The following is a 15,992-nucleotide window of genomic DNA, read 5'->3' as shown; positions in this document are numbered from 1 at the left end:
AGGTGAAACTAAAAAATGACACAAAAGCGACATAATGGAAAGCAAGACGTAGCTTTAGATTAGAACTGCATTATAATTGGACAAAGTCACATTGGTCGTCAATGAATGTTCAGTAACATCATCTCCAAAAAGGGTGAAATGGACAAAAAACAGCTACAGAATTCTCCTTCAGCATCCAAATACGCCACTTACGGGGTCATAGAAAACACACTATACCTCCTTTCAAATCACCTAAATGAAAACACTAGCATAAAAAACTGCAAGGGAACAACTGCATCTGTCCCAAATAAACATAATTAAAAGTCTTAACACCAGTGTTTATATAAATTAGCTAAAGAAACTAAAACTGCAGTTACCTTATCAGCAATGGAATGTGCCAATTCAACACAACTAGGCAAGCTATAATTTATACATGACCATTTCTTTTTTAACACCACTTGTTTCCTCTGTAAATAAAATACAGCAGCTTTGGAGAAAAAAAAACAAAAACATGCTCGCAAGACAAAAAAGTGGAGTGGTTGGTTACGTATACAAAAACGAACACTGCAGATACAATATTTGTCGTCTCGGGAAAAAACGGAATATCGACGACTTCTGTTTACGTTGCAAGTGCGTGCCATGCAAGTTGAAATATAAAACCGTTACCGAGCCAAGGAAAAAAAATCTTCCCGCGGGAGTAACTTTGCTGCCCAATGGAGAACGTCAACATTAGGCAATTTGGCCTAAGTTCGTCAACACTGTTCAAACCCGTAAAGGAATATTACTGGAATAAGGAACATTAAAGCATACTAACTATTATTTTCCAAACTTACACTGGTTGTGTTTTTGAGGATAAAGTAATATTTAAATAAGGTTTACTGTGGATGCACAAAAAAATTAGTTTTTGACCTACATTGCTTTTTTTGCAGTTTTTTTTAGCCAACAGATGGAAATTATTAGCTAAAGTCATTATCATTGCATTAAGGTTTAAAAAAAAGAAAATAGTAAGTTTAGAATAACACAAATTTAGGAGAATACACTTTTTTGATGAAATTGAGATGCGATTTTTCCTTATGTCTAACCTATGGTGAAAAAAATAAGTGCATAACTTGATTTGTGAGCGTTTTAAGATACAAAATATCGTCAAGGCTTACTTTTTTTGTTCCGAGTTGCATAACGAGCAGAAGTCAAGAGTGGCAGTGAAGTTCCCAAAAAGCAGCAGTTTGGCACAATTCCTGAAATGGATGAATGTTTGAAATGAAATCTAATTCTTAATATATTTAAAAAAAAAACTAACTAAACTGGTTGAAATATCCTTAATAGGCCGACAAAAAGGCATCAATGTTTGAGAACCAATTTGGCAGTAACACATTTTGTAGTACATTCAACAATACTGAGTCGTGTATTTTTTATCCTTCATTGTAGTTTTGTTTCAGTTTTTATATTTCTACTATTTTTTGCAGAATGTTTTTTTACCATTTTTTAATTTTTCTATTCGTTTTGAAATTCCTAACCCTGTCCGCCACTATAAACTACTTATTAACTTCTAACTTTACTCTTGTAAGTCACATTTTTATCATTACATTATGATTATTGTAAAAATTCTATGGACAGTGATAATTTTTGGAGTGACCTTAATATTCCTTGATGGGTGGGAACCACGGGAAGACGAGACTAAAAATAAAATAAGCACTTTTGAGAATATCGTTGGAGAAAAGTCTCTCCACGAAGAAAATAACAAACAGCATGAGTGTACAGTATCGTGAACCAAAACAAACATTTGTGCAGCGTTTTTCCGAGTAGCGAACACACACATAGACGTACAAGTCCGCCGGGTTCCGTCGGTCCCGGGGCGCTCACACGCGTCCCACCTTGGCGTCTCCGATAGCGCCCCACACGTCGAATACGAACTCGTCCGGGAAGGCGAAGTCGCCCAGCGTCTCGTCCAGGGCCTCGGCAAACTCGTCGGGGTTCTTTTTGTCTTTGCCCAGCTCCACCATGGTAGCCGCTAGATGGGAATGAATAATTTAGCTCTTTTTTTTGTTTAAACTGGGACTTAAATTAAAAAAAAATGCCTTGTCATGTACCCAGCTCGCTGTCTCGGATGCCCATGTAGCTTTCCAGCAAGTCGTCGACCTTCTCAATGGCTTTTTCCTCAAAAGCAGAGGGCTGAAATGGAGGACAAAATCAACAACAACAATAACAAAAAGACACATTAGTCTTGCCATTTAAGCTTACCACTTCCTCTACGGTAGCCGGACCCTTGGAGCGTAGCCGCAAAGTCCCCCTACCGGTGCCTAGCTGGACCCCCGACGATGACCTGGAGCCCCCTGACCTTTGACTGATCATATCTGCACACAACCAAGGGGACAGTGATTAATGGAAGACAGCAATACTGTGCGTTATAATGATATATACACAATCCTTGGTCAATTTTAATCATGTTACGAAAATACCATATTGGGCCGACTATAAAACCCTTTTTGCATTGAAATAAGATTAAGAATTCTTTTTCTTGACTGTTTTTAATGAAAAATGTAACAATCTAAAAGAAAATAAATCAGTCAATTTTGATTGGTCTCCAATATAAGTAGAAAAATAAATATTAATTTTGAGGTCGTAAACAGCCACAATTAAGGACCAGTCAATCTGTATTGTTTTATATCAAGTAATATATTAGATTATGATATATAGAAATTTACCCTTATTATATTTATCACCTACCAAAAGCTTTAAGTGGCTCCACCAGCTTGATGGTGAAATCCTTGCCCTTGGGCAGCTCCTTGAGCATCTTAGCCACCTCATAGTGTCGACAGCCAATCAGGCGCTGGCCATTGATGGACTCGATCATGTCGCCCACGTTAATCACCTGGATCTGGTGGATGATGCTGCCCTCACGGATTCTCTGATGAAAGATTAAAAAAAATTACCAATATTTTGTGTACTTTGCCACAGAATGTTGTTCCAAAATAGCTCACCTTAATAAAAGCATAACCCGCTCCATTGTCAGTGATGGTCAAGCCGAGCGCATCTTCCCCTTTGAACACTTCAATTTCTTTCTTTTGGCCTTTAATGTGGGCAAATATAAAGTCTTCTAAGCCAATCTGGCCTCCCAACAGTTTGTCCATGTCCACCTTGTGAGTGTTCAACGTGCAAAACATCACCTATTAAGGGGAGAAAAGAGAGAGTGACTTTAAATTCCTCTGGGTTTTTCCAAACCTTCCTTCCAGCAACTCACCTCAGCCGACGGGATCCCGAAGGCTTCGCCGATCTTGGCGTAGAGCTCTCGCACGTTGCTGAAGCCCTCGATGCGTCCGGTTGGGCTGCCGTGTGCCAATTGCGTATGGAAGATGAGTCTCGGCCGCATACCGCCGGGCGGCGGGGGCAGCCCCTCCGAGGTGGCGCCGTCGCCCAGGCCCACCACCACCTCGCCATCCAAACCCTCCACGTTGAGCCCTCCGCGGATGGGTTCCGCTTCCTCGTTCTCCACCAACGGCGACGCCTTCTTCCTTCTTCCCAAACCCAGGGGCATGGCGGTCTTTTTTAAAGAGCTGCGGTCCTAGCAACTGGGGGGCCGTGGGTCTACGTCACAGTGGGGTCCAAGTGCTTCAGACGAGCTCGAGGGCTGTCTTAAAGGTCCAGGAAGTGGACCCACAAATCCACACATCAGAGAAGTAGAAATCAAGTCCAGTTGTGATTCCGTGGGTTGCCGTTAGCTACAGAAAAAACAATGATGCAACGTGTAATAAGTTCCCTTTGATGCATAAACACTGCAAAAGCACCTTAGGCTGCTATGCGAGTATTAATATTATTATTATTCTTTTTGTTTTGGGCATAATCAGCTGCGAATTCCACACCTGCCTTGTCAGTTAGCACGCTAACTAGCAAGCGTAGCAAAGAGGTCCTAAAAAGACCACAATTGCAGACTTGTAATTTAAATAAGATCAGGTATATTGAAACTAAAGTCCTCGTTGAAGTTAGTTAATTTAATTTTTAATGCTGAGCACAGGCTGGTTACACACGACATGGTATAGTCAAGTCTTACCCGAGTTTTTAGCCAAGTGTTGTTAGCCAGTTCCCTTAGAAAGAAGTCCCTGTAGTGAAGTTGCCAACAAAATAAGAATTTGACAACCCGATGACTTTGAGTTAATTCCGACGAGGTTTGGACGAGACAATTTAGCAATAAAAATGTGTTGTTTGGTTGCTAGTATGCGGCTGTGGATGATTAGCGTTTAGCTTTCCAGCCCGGTCAGGGGTGGAGCCTTGATGCGTTCAAGATCACTGGGGAAATATGAGTTATGACGAATTTCATTCTTTTTACGAGGGTCACGTCACATCAAAGTTTTAATAAAAATTCGTGTAGTTATGCCAGCATAAATACTTGAACGTTCCAGATTTTAACATAAGGGATGTCCTTCCGGATTTTTGTTTAAAAAGCAAAACAAACAACAAATAAAAATCAATTTAAAAAAATCCCACACCAATCAGTTGCTTATGAATTGGCAGAGTAAATGTTTGCTAAACTGCCAAATTCATTTTTCTTCATCTTGGGGGTGTTTTTGTGTGGGTAAAAAAATATATATATATCAAAGAAGCCACGGGTGCCACTGCATCTGCTCCAGGGTGGCTCGCTGATCCATATCTGACGTCAAGCAGATCCATAAGAAGTCTTTGCAATCTAAGAGGAAGCAAAAATTGCTGAGCTTGCAAATTGTAAGGTTATGCATACATCAAGACGGAAGAAAAATTGACTAATACGGGCCAAAATGGCATCTATGGACAAATCTCTAATTTTTTTTTACCTTGTGACAGCACCCGGTTCAACGTAAGCCCCTTAAAAAGGAACATGAGGGTGTCAAACCGTTCGGTTCCATCCAATAATTCGAAAAGCAGCGCTCCCAGTTGCCATACGGTAGCCGGACCGGCCTTGTACGGCCGTTTGAATACATACTCTGGAGGGGCGTACCGTAAGGTTCCTAAAGCCAAAAAAACATAGTTGAGCATATGTGCCAAACGGCCATTTTACCACAGACGGGAAAAGAACTTCACCGGCATATTCTCGATATGGTTCTTCGTTGACAAAGCAGCTACAGCCAAAGTCTATTAGTCGAACTCTGGGGAGGCTAAAAGTGGCCTCCAGGAGGATGTTCCTTTGCTTTAGGTCTCGATGGAAGACGTTGACGGCGTGCATTTTGATGGCGGCGTCCACTAGTTGCTTCATGATGTTCTGGAAAAAACACACAAAGACGCATTTGTTTTTTTTTCTTGACTTTTTGTCTCCAATTAATGTGATTTAGACTTTTCTTTACCCTGGCTTCGTACTCCTCCAAAGGCCCGAGTTTGTATTTAGTTCTAAACGTGAAGAGGTCCACAGATGGGACTGGTCTCTCCATAACTAGAACCAACTCCTTCTCCATGTCGTAAGTGTCCAAAAGGAGGACAACGGCCGAGGACCCGTCAGGGTTCTTTAACGAGGACGCTTGGAGCATGAGCCAAGCTTCTAAAGGAACCTTCTGGATCTTTCCATTTATGTACTATAACATAGGAGAAGGAAAAAATGTAGACCAACTCCATTGAAATGGATCTATTATATCACAATGTAGGCTCTTTATTAAAATACTTACCAAAAAAACGCTTTCCACTTTTTCTATGGGGATGTATTTGATAGCCACCTATGAGATAGAATGCCATGTTGAGTATGTGAATTGACATATGTGTGTGGCTGACTTTTGGTAGTGAAGTCTTACGGGAAAACAGTCGCTTTTCCTGTAACCGGCGTAAACGGATCCGAAGCCTCCTTCTCCGAGCTTCTCCAGCTGTTGATATTTCTGTGCGAACAAGGCTGGGAATGCAAAAAAAAATCACGATTAATGAAAAAAGGGTGTCACAAAATTGACTGACTGCCTGTCATTCACAACAATAGACATCCAATTCACTTAAACTGGCCTACTAGTCAATATGGGTATCAAGTTACCATTTGATGGCCAATCACAAACTGGCCACAATGCAAATCGAGTTCAACACCCCTGAATTGTACATAATAGCCCCCCTATCTCACCTCGGGTGGCATCGGGTTGCTGCACGGCGGCCGGGCAGCAGGGGCACGCGGTTGGGATGGCGGCGGGGGTCTTCTGCACGACGGTGGTGGCGGCAGTGGCGGTCCTGGCCTGCTTGCTTTGCTTCTGACCTTCCGCTTTGGTGCTGGACTTCCTCTTGGTGGTCAGTTTAGCCAATAAGGCTTTGACGGAGACCTCCGCCACTTCCACCTGCGGCTTCTTGACTCCGACGGCCGCTTCGGGTTTGCCGGCGTATTTTGTGTTCAGGACTTTAGCCAACAGGGCCTTGACGGATAATTCCGTGGTGGGTTCTTTGGCCAGGGGGTCCTGTCTGGTGTTGGATTTGCGTTTTAGTCTCTTGGCCGGCACCGGCTGGGCCGAGACGTCCACGCGTTGGTAATGATCCAGCGGGAGCGATTCTTGTTTTATGGCCGCTTTACGTTTGCTAGTCCGTTTGACCTGCGGCAGATTGGCCGGCACTGTGGCCGCTTCGGGGATCGGCGCTTTGGAGACCGTTTCTTGTTTGGGGGCGGGCGGGATCTTGGATCTTTTGACGGGCGGTGGCTTCTGGGACGTGCCGGGGGTCTCCCGTTTGGTCTGCGCCACGTCCGACGCCGGCGTTTTGGATTCGCCGACGATGGAAAGGGTCCCGCAGAACTTGGTGACGGGCGTGGCTCGGTTTCTGACGGCCTTTTTGTCAGCTTTCAAAAGTACGCAGCCTTCCATAAAGGGGCTGAAGTTTCTTTGATCTGGAACTAATTGGAAAGAATTGGTCAGTAAATATGTAATATCAGTGTAAAAACGAAGAATGATCTTTTTACATGATGTCTTTTTTTTTACTGGTTAAAATGATTTAGGTCCTTGTAGTCCAAAATGTAACATTATATTATTTGGCAACCAAAGATTTGTGGTTGCCAGGTTATAAGAGGTTATTTTTTTTTAAAAAGGCTTATGGCACATACAATGTATATTAATATTATTTTTAGAGAAAATTGTGATTTTTTTCAAAGATCCAGTTGAAAATAATAATTAAAAATAATAATAATAAATATATATAAATACATATTTTTTAAAGTTATCTATTATGAAAGTAGAATTCTAGAAAAACTAAAGGAAAGGCCATCCATTGAAATGAGTGCATTGTGCTCTTGGAATTTCATGTATAATTTTTTTTGGTATTTGTAAGATAAACATAATTTAGCAACTTTAGAAAAATAAATATCCAACGTTATAAACACTTAATTTGCTCATGCAATTAACGTCCCATGTCGAAATTTGACCGTTTGTCTGGAAGGGATGAAACACTACAAATCAAATAGTCTCTCGCGATGTTCGATCTCGTGTGTGCGATTTGCAAGTTGTTTGAGATCTGAGCCATATTTCTTCGAACTCACCGGGGAGGAATTTAGCCGGCACGAACGGAAAAGCCTGGAAGTTGTCCACATTCATGTCGCCGTTGTGGCCTGCCGACGGTGCTCATTTCCCGGGTGGTGGGGGGGCAAAAAAGCGAGGCGGCGAGTAAACCTTTGCAAATAATGCCGAGACTGTGTTTTAGAGGCTTGTGCTTTGCGCGTGCTGGAGTTTAGTCATAAAGGGGCTGCGATCACAAACACGTCAAAGGCACCTATGCGCCCTGCCGGGACTCGAACAAGGGCCCGACGGCCGTGACACGCGCTGGCGACTGCACACACGGTGGAAAGGCGCTGCCATCGGGGGGCTTTAGGCGCTTAGGCGCTTAGGCCCCGTGCTCGATTGTTGACGTTACAATCAAAGCGATCAAGTGGCGACCACTTGCTTTAACATAGACTCTTTGGCCCAAACGTGAGGGAGGGGGCGTTGAGGGGGGGTCTCTTGGTTTGGAGTTTGGCACTGTTTTGGACGCGTTCACGGCACTCCGTTCCTCTGGCATTTGGAGACCATCGTTGGGATTTGAGTTTATTCATTTGTTTACTTATTTATTTTTGTTGCTGTTTTTGAATAATTTTGGGGCGAAAGTGATTTCGCAGCCAATGTTTCATAATCTTGAGGACGTCTTTTAAACAATATGATCCCCGTTTAGTTTCATGAAAAAGTTTATGGAAAAACGATGTTATTTTAGGGCCATTGAAGGTAATGGCAATCATGACAAGGTGTTTTGATTGGTAGCATTCCCGTGTCCCAGTATTTACTATTTGTGCACTTCGTAGTAAAGATTTAAATCTCGTATGATAATAAAATACTTCAACTTATATTCATACAAATTTGTCAGCTCATTATACTTAGATTTGATACCTGTAGACCAGGGGTCTCCAACTCCAGTCCTTGGGGTCTCCTCTCCAGTCTGTTGTCAATATCACCCTCGTCTACCACACCTGAATGAAATGATCAATCAATCAGCAAGCTGTCCAGGAGCTTGATCCCAGTCTTATTTAATACAAGTGAAGGGTATTATTATATTCACTGGGTAAAAATATCACATTTTTGCATTTTCCCCCATTTATAATAAAAGTTCTAATTTTCAACCCTATACTTAGATATGTAACTCACTGTAATGAAACTAATTTTAGACATCAGAGAGTTTCAATTGCTCAAATATTTGCTTTCCAAGAATGCAATATGTTGTATTTTTTTTAATGAAAAACTTTATTGAAATTTCTTTTGCTCCTTCACGAGACCGTTGCAAAATCGACGTCATGAACAACAAGCATTTCTTGAAAACTGCGGCACCCCATCCCGCAAAGTCAAAGTGCGTTTCAGCCAGAGTCCAAATGGAGTGGCCTTTTGGTTAAACGAGCCACGGGTGCTGGTGGATCTGCACCAGGGTGGCCCGCTGCTTGGGGTCACGGTTCAAGCACATCTGCAAGAAATCCTTGCAATCTGGAGACAAACATTAGAAAACGTCAGCTTTTGTCACTTGGCGATCCGCCCGGCAACCCAAACATACCTTGAGACAGAACCCGATTGAGCCGTAACATCTGCGAGATGAAGAGAAGCGTGTCGAACTGCTTACTGCCAGCCAGTAGCTCGAAAAGCATGGCTCCCAAATGCCACACCGTGGTAGGCCCCGCCCTGTACGTCCCCCTCAGGACGTACTCGGGAGGCGCATAGGAGAGGGTGCCGGTGTAGTCGTGATAAGGCTCCTCGGTGACAAAGCAGCTGCAGCCAAAGTCGATGACGCGCACTCTCGGGACGCCGTAAGTGACCTCCAGGAGAACATTCCCCGGTTTGAGATCTCGGTGGAAGACGTTGACGGCGTGCATTTTGATGGCGGCGTCCACCAGCTGCCTCATGATGTTCTGACAAATGAGTAGACAAATTGGCGAGGTTCATCCGGAGATCCCGCCACGGCTTCGGCACCCCTTACCTTAGCCTCCTTCTCCTTAAAGTGGCGACACCTGGCGATGTAGGTGAAGAGGTCGACAGAACGTGCCGGCTTCTCCATGACCAGCACCAACTCTTGATCAAAATCGTATTTATCCAGCAGGGACACCACGGCCGATTTGCCGTCGGCGTTCTTGATGCACGATGCCTGCAGCATAAGCAAAGCCTCCAGGGGGACGTCATGTTTCCTGCCTTTGATGTTCTGTCAGATAATCCATCACATTAACAGCCAAAACAAACAAAACAAAATATATACAGTGTTGACTCTCCTCTTACCAGAGGGATGATCTTGACTTCTTCTTTGGGAATATGTTTGATGGCCACCTAGAAGACACGTTGATGGCCTGCATGTTTTGGGGATGTGGGAGGAAGCCAGAGTACCCACAGAAAACCCACGCAAAGCCCAGGAAGAATACAGAAAGGAATCTAGGCGAACTGGAGTACTTACAGGGAAAGAATCCGTTTTACGGTAACCGGAGTAGACGGATCCGAAGCCTCCTTCGCCGATTTTCTCTAGCTGCTGATACTTGTGGTCTAGAGAGTCTGGTAAGAAGACAAAAATTGAAGTTAGTTAGAACCCGGTTAAGTCAAGTGCGTCTATCTGTTAAGGGCTTACCGTGACAAATTGTTGTTGTTGTGGGTAAGAGTCGTTTTTCCGCCTGGTGAGCCATAGACATCTGGGTGGCTTTGAGCCATTGACTCCTTGTTAGGGTGTCTGGTATTGTGTTGCATTTCTGATTGGTTCCTCGGGCTGTCAGGACGGTCCTAGTCCTTGATGCCAGGATGCCATTGGTGGATTTGGGTTTACATTTTTCTTTCCTTGTAATGACTTCCAGTTGTCTTTTAGCAGCTCGATTACAAACCTGCCGGTCCACGGTGACCTTATCTGCTTGATACCGGGTCAGGGTCTCCATTTTGGTTCTGGTTTTGGCTTTCCTAATGAGGATACCCGGCCTGGATTTATTTCTATGCGACCTTACATTGACTGCTTTTGTTGGACACGGGTGCTTTCTCATCCGGGTTTGTGCTTTGGGTTTAACTTGACGTTGTTTCCTCACCAGGGTCTGCGGTCTGGGTCTCGATTTCCATTTGGAACGACTTTCCGGGACGATCTTCACGGACACCGTGGTGGTGGTCTCAAACCTCTGCTTTTTCACCAGCGTTTCTGATTTGCTAGCAGCTTTGCGCTTGGTCCCTTTTGTGGGCTTTAACTTTAGAGAAGCCTTGGTAGTTTTGACCCGTTGCTTCATTGAGAGACTTTCTACTTTGGGGGCGGGATTCTGTTTGGGTCCTCGGGGTGGTCCGGACCTGGCGGACAACTTGGTGGATTTGACCCGCTCCAGTTTGGAGCCGCTCTGGCATTTCTTTCTTTTAGCTCGTGAAGACTTCACAGACATTTTGGTGGCACTTAGCTGGGTTTGGAGCCTTAGATGTTTGCTTCTCTTTAGCGGCACGGCCTCCTCAGTGAAGGATGGGTCATAGCGTCTCTTGGTCGGGACCCCCCGACGCCCTAAAATGGCGTTTTTGGGGTCCTTGGCTCCACGGTTAGCCGTGTAGGAGATGCATTCTCTGGCACTTGCAACTGGAAAAGAAACTTATGAACTTGTTTGTTCAGTTTTGTAGAAACTGACAATTGCATTTGCGTGATGTACAATTAGCTTTCATTTAAATCTGGAAATATGATGATACAAAGTGATGAAAATAATGTATATTAAACAGAAATAAATTGAACTCACCAGGCTGGAGGTTGACATCCATGTTTGCAACTATGGCCAAGTTAAACTGGCATGTTTTTTGTATTTTTTATTTTTTTTAATTTTTATTTTAGTTCACGCAGCATTACTTTATATCAAATATATTAGCTTTAGAATTAAGTGAGAATCGGAATGTCGTCAGTTATGTGGTCATAAATCTCAACGTTGTCCTCCTTTTAATGACCCACACGACAAAAGCCCAAAAAGTGAGACTGGAGGTGACGTCACCTATGGGCTCACTAGACTCGTATATGCGTTTAAAATACCACCAAAGGATATTCATTCGGGTGGGGCAACAACAATTAAACTCAATTCAAGCAGCATCATAACTGCTTTTTCAAAATTTTCATGCAACCGTTACAATGTAGATTGGGATTACGAACATGTGGAGTCAATTCAGGAAATGTAATGTAAGAATTGTACACTAGATGGCGACCGAGAATTCAGTCGCGATATTTCTGTGCCCAATTATAAATCAAAAGAAGCACAACTATGACATAAAGAGGGAACGAGACTGTCTATTTCTGTCGTCTGGTCTATGTTTGAAAATAAAACGTTTTTGAATGCAATAATACAAACCTGCTTAAGTTCACATGGCGAACTTTAAGAGAATAAATTACAATTAAATCAGGTGGTCATGTTGATGCAAAATCCACACAGTAATAAATTGATTCATGTCCATTAATAGTGAGTTTGGGACCCGAATTAAAAGTAACCCCAAATAAGTCAAACAAGTGCTTTAATGACATAACACAATATATTAAAAACATAAATTCCTAGTCCACACATGTCGAACGTTTGGCACGTAAAGAAAAACCTTTGCGTTTCCGAACTAAAACCGAATTATTACCAAAGTTTTGTCTGGTAAATAATACAACTCGGGCTGGGCGATCTGCCAAAAAAAATACTTTTTTTTTCTATTTTTGTACTAGTTGTTTTCAAGACTCTGCCACGACAATATAAGAAACTAGAGCGTAAACATTTTATTCACATATGAAGTAAAAGTGACAACTGAATATTCTGCCTCTTTCAAACTTCATTCAAATATAGATATCTGTCATAAATAAAGTGTTCAACAATGAAAAATTGTAAAAAAATAACCATGGATCACAAATTATGGTATTTTAGGAGGTAGACAATAATAATAATAAGTATCATCCACTTAAGGGATAATTAAGACACCCTTAAGAAATGATTTTTTAAAAATTAACTTAATTCTTTGAATCATGCATTTTCCTTAATAACGTAAAATTGCAAACATGCAAATTTAATTAAAACAAATGAAATGTTAGAAAAATAAAACCCCACATTGCATTTGCAGTAATTTTTACACTAAAAAAGTCTTTAGAGGAGTGCCCATATTGGCCACTGGGAGGCAGCACTGAAGAGAACTAGTGGAAGAATTTTCTCTAACTTTTGCAGAACGAAATTGGATATTTTATTGTCAGCCAAGTGTAACTTTCCTTGTTATACTCATTTAGTTTTAACGTTCACCTTCATTTAAGTATAATAACTATCTAGAAACACTCTCCAAAAATTCCAGACTAGCTAGCCACGTTTTAATCAGCTCCATGTTATTTATTTAGAAATAAAACGGCAAACGAGCAAGATCCAGCTACGTTTTTCCCCCTTTTCTAATCAACGCTTCCGATCCTATAATCGCCCAGCCCTAATTAACACTTTAAATTGTCGGAAAAACAAAAAAAAATCTTGCCCTTACTGGCGAGTGAATGCGTAGGAAGCACAAAGTGGGTGGAACTTGCATAGTAAGGTGCAGTGTAACATCCCATTTAAAATAGGGATAAAATAATCAAAACTCATTTAGCCCTCAGCTAATGAAACCATTTGCATGAGAATATTAAAACTGCCATTTTTGTTGTTGTCAAGGGCAACCTCAAAACTACCAATACTGAGTTTCACTCTTAGTTATTAGTCTGTGCTTTGAAGCAATCTAAAATCCCAAGCAGTGTTTCTTTACTCTTAACCCCCCAAAAAAATGAAAACGCTAGTTTTCCTCCTTCAAACGAGGACTTAAAAACTCTTCCCGTCTTGCGTTAAGACATTGTAGCCGATTTTTTTGTCTTCAAAATGAAGCCAAACAGCCCTGAGGGGGTTTCTTTAGAGCCAGTTTCAAAGTAAACCAAAAGAACAGCACCCTGAACAACGACGCGGAGAAGGAGGGTCGGGGGGGGGGGGGGGGGGGGGGGGGTCACGGCGGGAGAACCTGCCTGAGTGCCTCACGAGTGTTTTGGCCCAACTTGTCCGGGAACTTGACGCAGAAGTCCAGGATCATGTCTCCTCGCTTTTCGGGCCACTTGGAGAGCGGCAGGCCCTCGCCGGTGATGCGTTTCTTGGTGCCCGGTTTGACCACGTCCCGCGACGTCACAGTAATGGTGCGCCCGTCCAGCGTGGGGGCGCTGACCGTGCACCCGCATAGGGCCTGAACAAAGGGATACCGACGAAAAATTAACCCAAAAGCTGCCACAATGCTAGCACAGCATAACATAGCATAACATAGCATCTCCTAATTTAAATGAATCGAACATCTGTAGTTGTGTTTTAGAGGCAATGAGTCAAATAATGTAAAATTACAATTATTTTTTAAATTAAGCATGTTTTTGTCTTTCTTATTTTCATTAAAATTTGATTGACTGAATGAATATATTTTTTAAAGATATATCTAGATAATTATAATTAAGACCTGGTGTCCACAGTTTATGAATTTTTCAACAAAATAGGTAAAGAATTTTTTTAAATAAAAAAATAAATAATAAATCTACAAAAAATGGCACTAGTACTGGTAGCATACTTACGTCTCTGAGTGATATTTTTGCAGGGTAAACAATGTCGGAGCCCTCTCTCCTAAACACGGGGTGAGGCTTGTCTTTGACGACAAACACCACGTCGGCGGGAATGTTGGAAGGGGTCTCGTCGCCCTCGCGTGGGAAAGTGATCTTTGTACCCTCTTTCCAGCCTCGCTTGATGTCCACCGACAGAATCTTGTCCTCGCTGCGCGTGGTGTGGCCGTCGGGGTTCAGTCTCTTGCGGGAGATCTTCATTTTCTTAGTGCAGCCAGCGAAAACCTCCTCCAGGCTCACCTTCAGCTCGTGCACCACCGGTGGGTCCTTCTGCTTCTCGCGGGCCACACGTGGCCCACCCGGGTGGGACTTGAAGGGCCGGTGGAAGCCGCCCATCCCGAAGGCAGCGAAGGGGTCGGCGGGGTCAACGCTGTCGTCCACGCCACTGCCGTTTTGGGAGAAGAAGTGGTCGAAAGGGCTGCGGCCTCCGAAGAACTCGGCGAACATGGCGTGGGGGTCGCCGTGGAAAGTGTAGTTGTACGGGCAGCCGCCATGGCCGCCGTGGGAACCACCGCCGCCGAGGGTGGAACCCTTAAGGCCTGAAATAGGAAACAAAGTCGTCATGACCAGTTCTGCTACCTTTTTTATTAACACTGAGGCTTTTTGTTAGCATGAAATAATTGGTATTTAAACTAAATTGCTTTGAACACACTTCTGAATGCCACAACTATTTTAGATAGATTGTCCTTGCTTGTCAATAATATTTAAATTATGTTGTATGTTGCCATAGCTGTTGTGTCGTTTCCTAAATTGATTATAATTGCAAAATATATACATTTCTAACAAAATGGCCGATTTTGCGTTGCGTTGACTCGCATTCATCCATAGCACAGTGATGACGTCATATGTTGTCTCACGCGTTATTTCTACTGCATGTAAAGTGACAATTTATGGAAGCCAAAGAGACAAATAAATGCTTTTACATCAATTTGGCAGGTCAAACAACAACAACCTAATCGTTTGGTTTCTGCCTCTTTCTGGAAAGTTCGGTTGGTCAGCTGCAGCCGTGCAGCAGAAGCAGCACATTCACATTTTTGGGTCTCATTCGTTTTAAAACAAGACACTTACCTTCTTCGCCATAACGGTCGTAAATATCCTTCTTCTTAGCGTCGCTGAGGACGTCGTAGGCTTCTGCTATCTCCTTAAATCTGTCCTCGGCACCGGCTGACTTGTTCTTGTCTGGGTGAAAACGAAGGGCCTGCTTCCGGTACGCCTTCTTAATTTCGTCTTCCGACGCGCCCTTGGCTATTCCCAACACCTTGTAGTAGTCTTTTCCCATAACGGCGACCACTCACTTTTCACCCACGCCTCGAATAAAAATTGACATACCAAATGGAGCAGTCGCCACCTCACTCACGTGTCTCAGCGGAGCTTGTTTGACAGCTAGCTACCCAGCTAGCTACAGGGAGAGGGCCGGCTGAACTGGACACACGAACTGAATGTCCGCCTCACGTCAAAGTCGGGGTGGAAAGTATCACCCAGTTTGAACGAGCACCGGGCGTCATATGTGCCAGTTGAATGGGGGGTACGAATGAGCTGAGCCGAGCCGAACCGAGGCGACGACCCGGGGTCGCCCAGGACAGGCAGACAGCCAAACGCAAGGAAGAAACTTCTGGAAGAAGCTGGCGTTTCAGACTGTATCGGATGAGCGCGGATTGAAATGATTCGCTCTTGTTACTTCCGGGTTTGTGTGCGAAGCAGGAAGTGGGTTGAACTTCTCTATTAATGTCAAAAATCTACTTGGTTAAATTGGTTTCCAATGACGACGAAATAGTTTAAAGTGGAAGGGTTCGTAGCCAATGAACACACGTTTGTTTCTTGTTATAATGATTTACTAGTCGTCTGCAAGTGATAAACTCATAAATAAAAGCTTTCATTGTTGTTTTAAAAGTCATTTCATTTGATGTCTAATTCAATGACCCCATTGCAAAAACATGTGTATGAGCTCAAGTTCAAATGGATTGGACGAGGTAGTTTTTATAAAG

General features: G+C 43.1%; 4 protein-coding genes across 5 annotated transcripts; all 4 read right to left on the bottom strand.

The window, feature by feature from the left end:
* Window positions 1–32: 32 nt before the first annotated feature.
* On the bottom strand, window positions 33–4,247 carry gipc1 (GIPC PDZ domain containing family, member 1). Of its 2 annotated transcripts, none has more exons than XM_077734199.1 (8): window positions 4,025–4,247; window positions 3,218–3,695; window positions 2,958–3,143; window positions 2,704–2,884; window positions 2,218–2,330; window positions 2,067–2,148; window positions 1,851–1,987; window positions 33–1,214 (listed from the first exon to the last, which is right to left on the bottom strand). In XM_077734199.1, the coding sequence occupies exons 2-8, from the start codon at window positions 3,509–3,511 to the stop codon at window positions 1,167–1,169; spliced, it is 1,041 nt and encodes a 346-aa protein (XP_077590325.1). In that variant the 5' UTR covers window positions 3,512–3,695; window positions 4,025–4,247; the 3' UTR covers window positions 33–1,166. The 2 variants fall into 2 exon arrangements, with proteins under 2 accessions (XP_077590325.1, XP_077590326.1); XM_077734200.1 differs by having other exon boundaries at window positions 1,804–1,987; window positions 4,025–4,246.
* Window positions 4,248–4,305: 58 nt separating this feature from the next.
* LOC144208384 (serine/threonine-protein kinase pim-3-like) lies at window positions 4,306–7,844 on the bottom strand. Its single transcript, XM_077734198.1, has 8 exons — window positions 7,430–7,844; window positions 6,038–6,790; window positions 5,727–5,821; window positions 5,604–5,651; window positions 5,289–5,513; window positions 5,029–5,206; window positions 4,782–4,955; window positions 4,306–4,657 (listed from the first exon to the last, which is right to left on the bottom strand). Exons 1-8 carry the CDS (start codon window positions 7,482–7,484, stop codon window positions 4,566–4,568), a joined length of 1,620 nt encoding a protein of 539 aa, XP_077590324.1. The 5' UTR covers window positions 7,485–7,844; the 3' UTR covers window positions 4,306–4,565.
* Window positions 7,845–8,644: 800 nt separating this feature from the next.
* LOC144208592 (uncharacterized) lies at window positions 8,645–13,343 on the bottom strand. Its single transcript, XM_077734521.1, has 7 exons — window positions 11,132–13,343; window positions 10,012–10,977; window positions 9,844–9,938; window positions 9,672–9,719; window positions 9,379–9,597; window positions 8,959–9,310; window positions 8,645–8,891 (listed from the first exon to the last, which is right to left on the bottom strand). Exons 1-7 carry the CDS (start codon window positions 11,151–11,153, stop codon window positions 8,800–8,802), a joined length of 1,794 nt encoding a protein of 597 aa, XP_077590647.1. The 5' UTR covers window positions 11,154–13,343; the 3' UTR covers window positions 8,645–8,799.
* Window positions 13,339–15,699, bottom strand: dnajb1a (DnaJ heat shock protein family (Hsp40) member B1a). The gene is made up of 3 exons (XM_077734522.1): window positions 15,076–15,699; window positions 13,963–14,546; window positions 13,339–13,589 (listed from the first exon to the last, which is right to left on the bottom strand). The coding sequence occupies exons 1-3, from the start codon at window positions 15,284–15,286 to the stop codon at window positions 13,359–13,361; spliced, it is 1,026 nt and encodes a 341-aa protein (XP_077590648.1). The 5' UTR covers window positions 15,287–15,699; the 3' UTR covers window positions 13,339–13,358.
* Between the last annotated feature and the right edge of the window lie 293 nt (window positions 15,700–15,992).

This window comes from Stigmatopora nigra, chromosome 15 (assembly GCF_051989575.1).
Source record: "Stigmatopora nigra isolate UIUO_SnigA chromosome 15, RoL_Snig_1.1, whole genome shotgun sequence".
Classification (NCBI taxonomy): domain Eukaryota; kingdom Metazoa; phylum Chordata; class Actinopteri; order Syngnathiformes; family Syngnathidae; genus Stigmatopora; species Stigmatopora nigra.
Note: the sequence above shows the minus strand (reverse complement) of the source record. Positions and strands in the feature narration are given on the sequence as shown.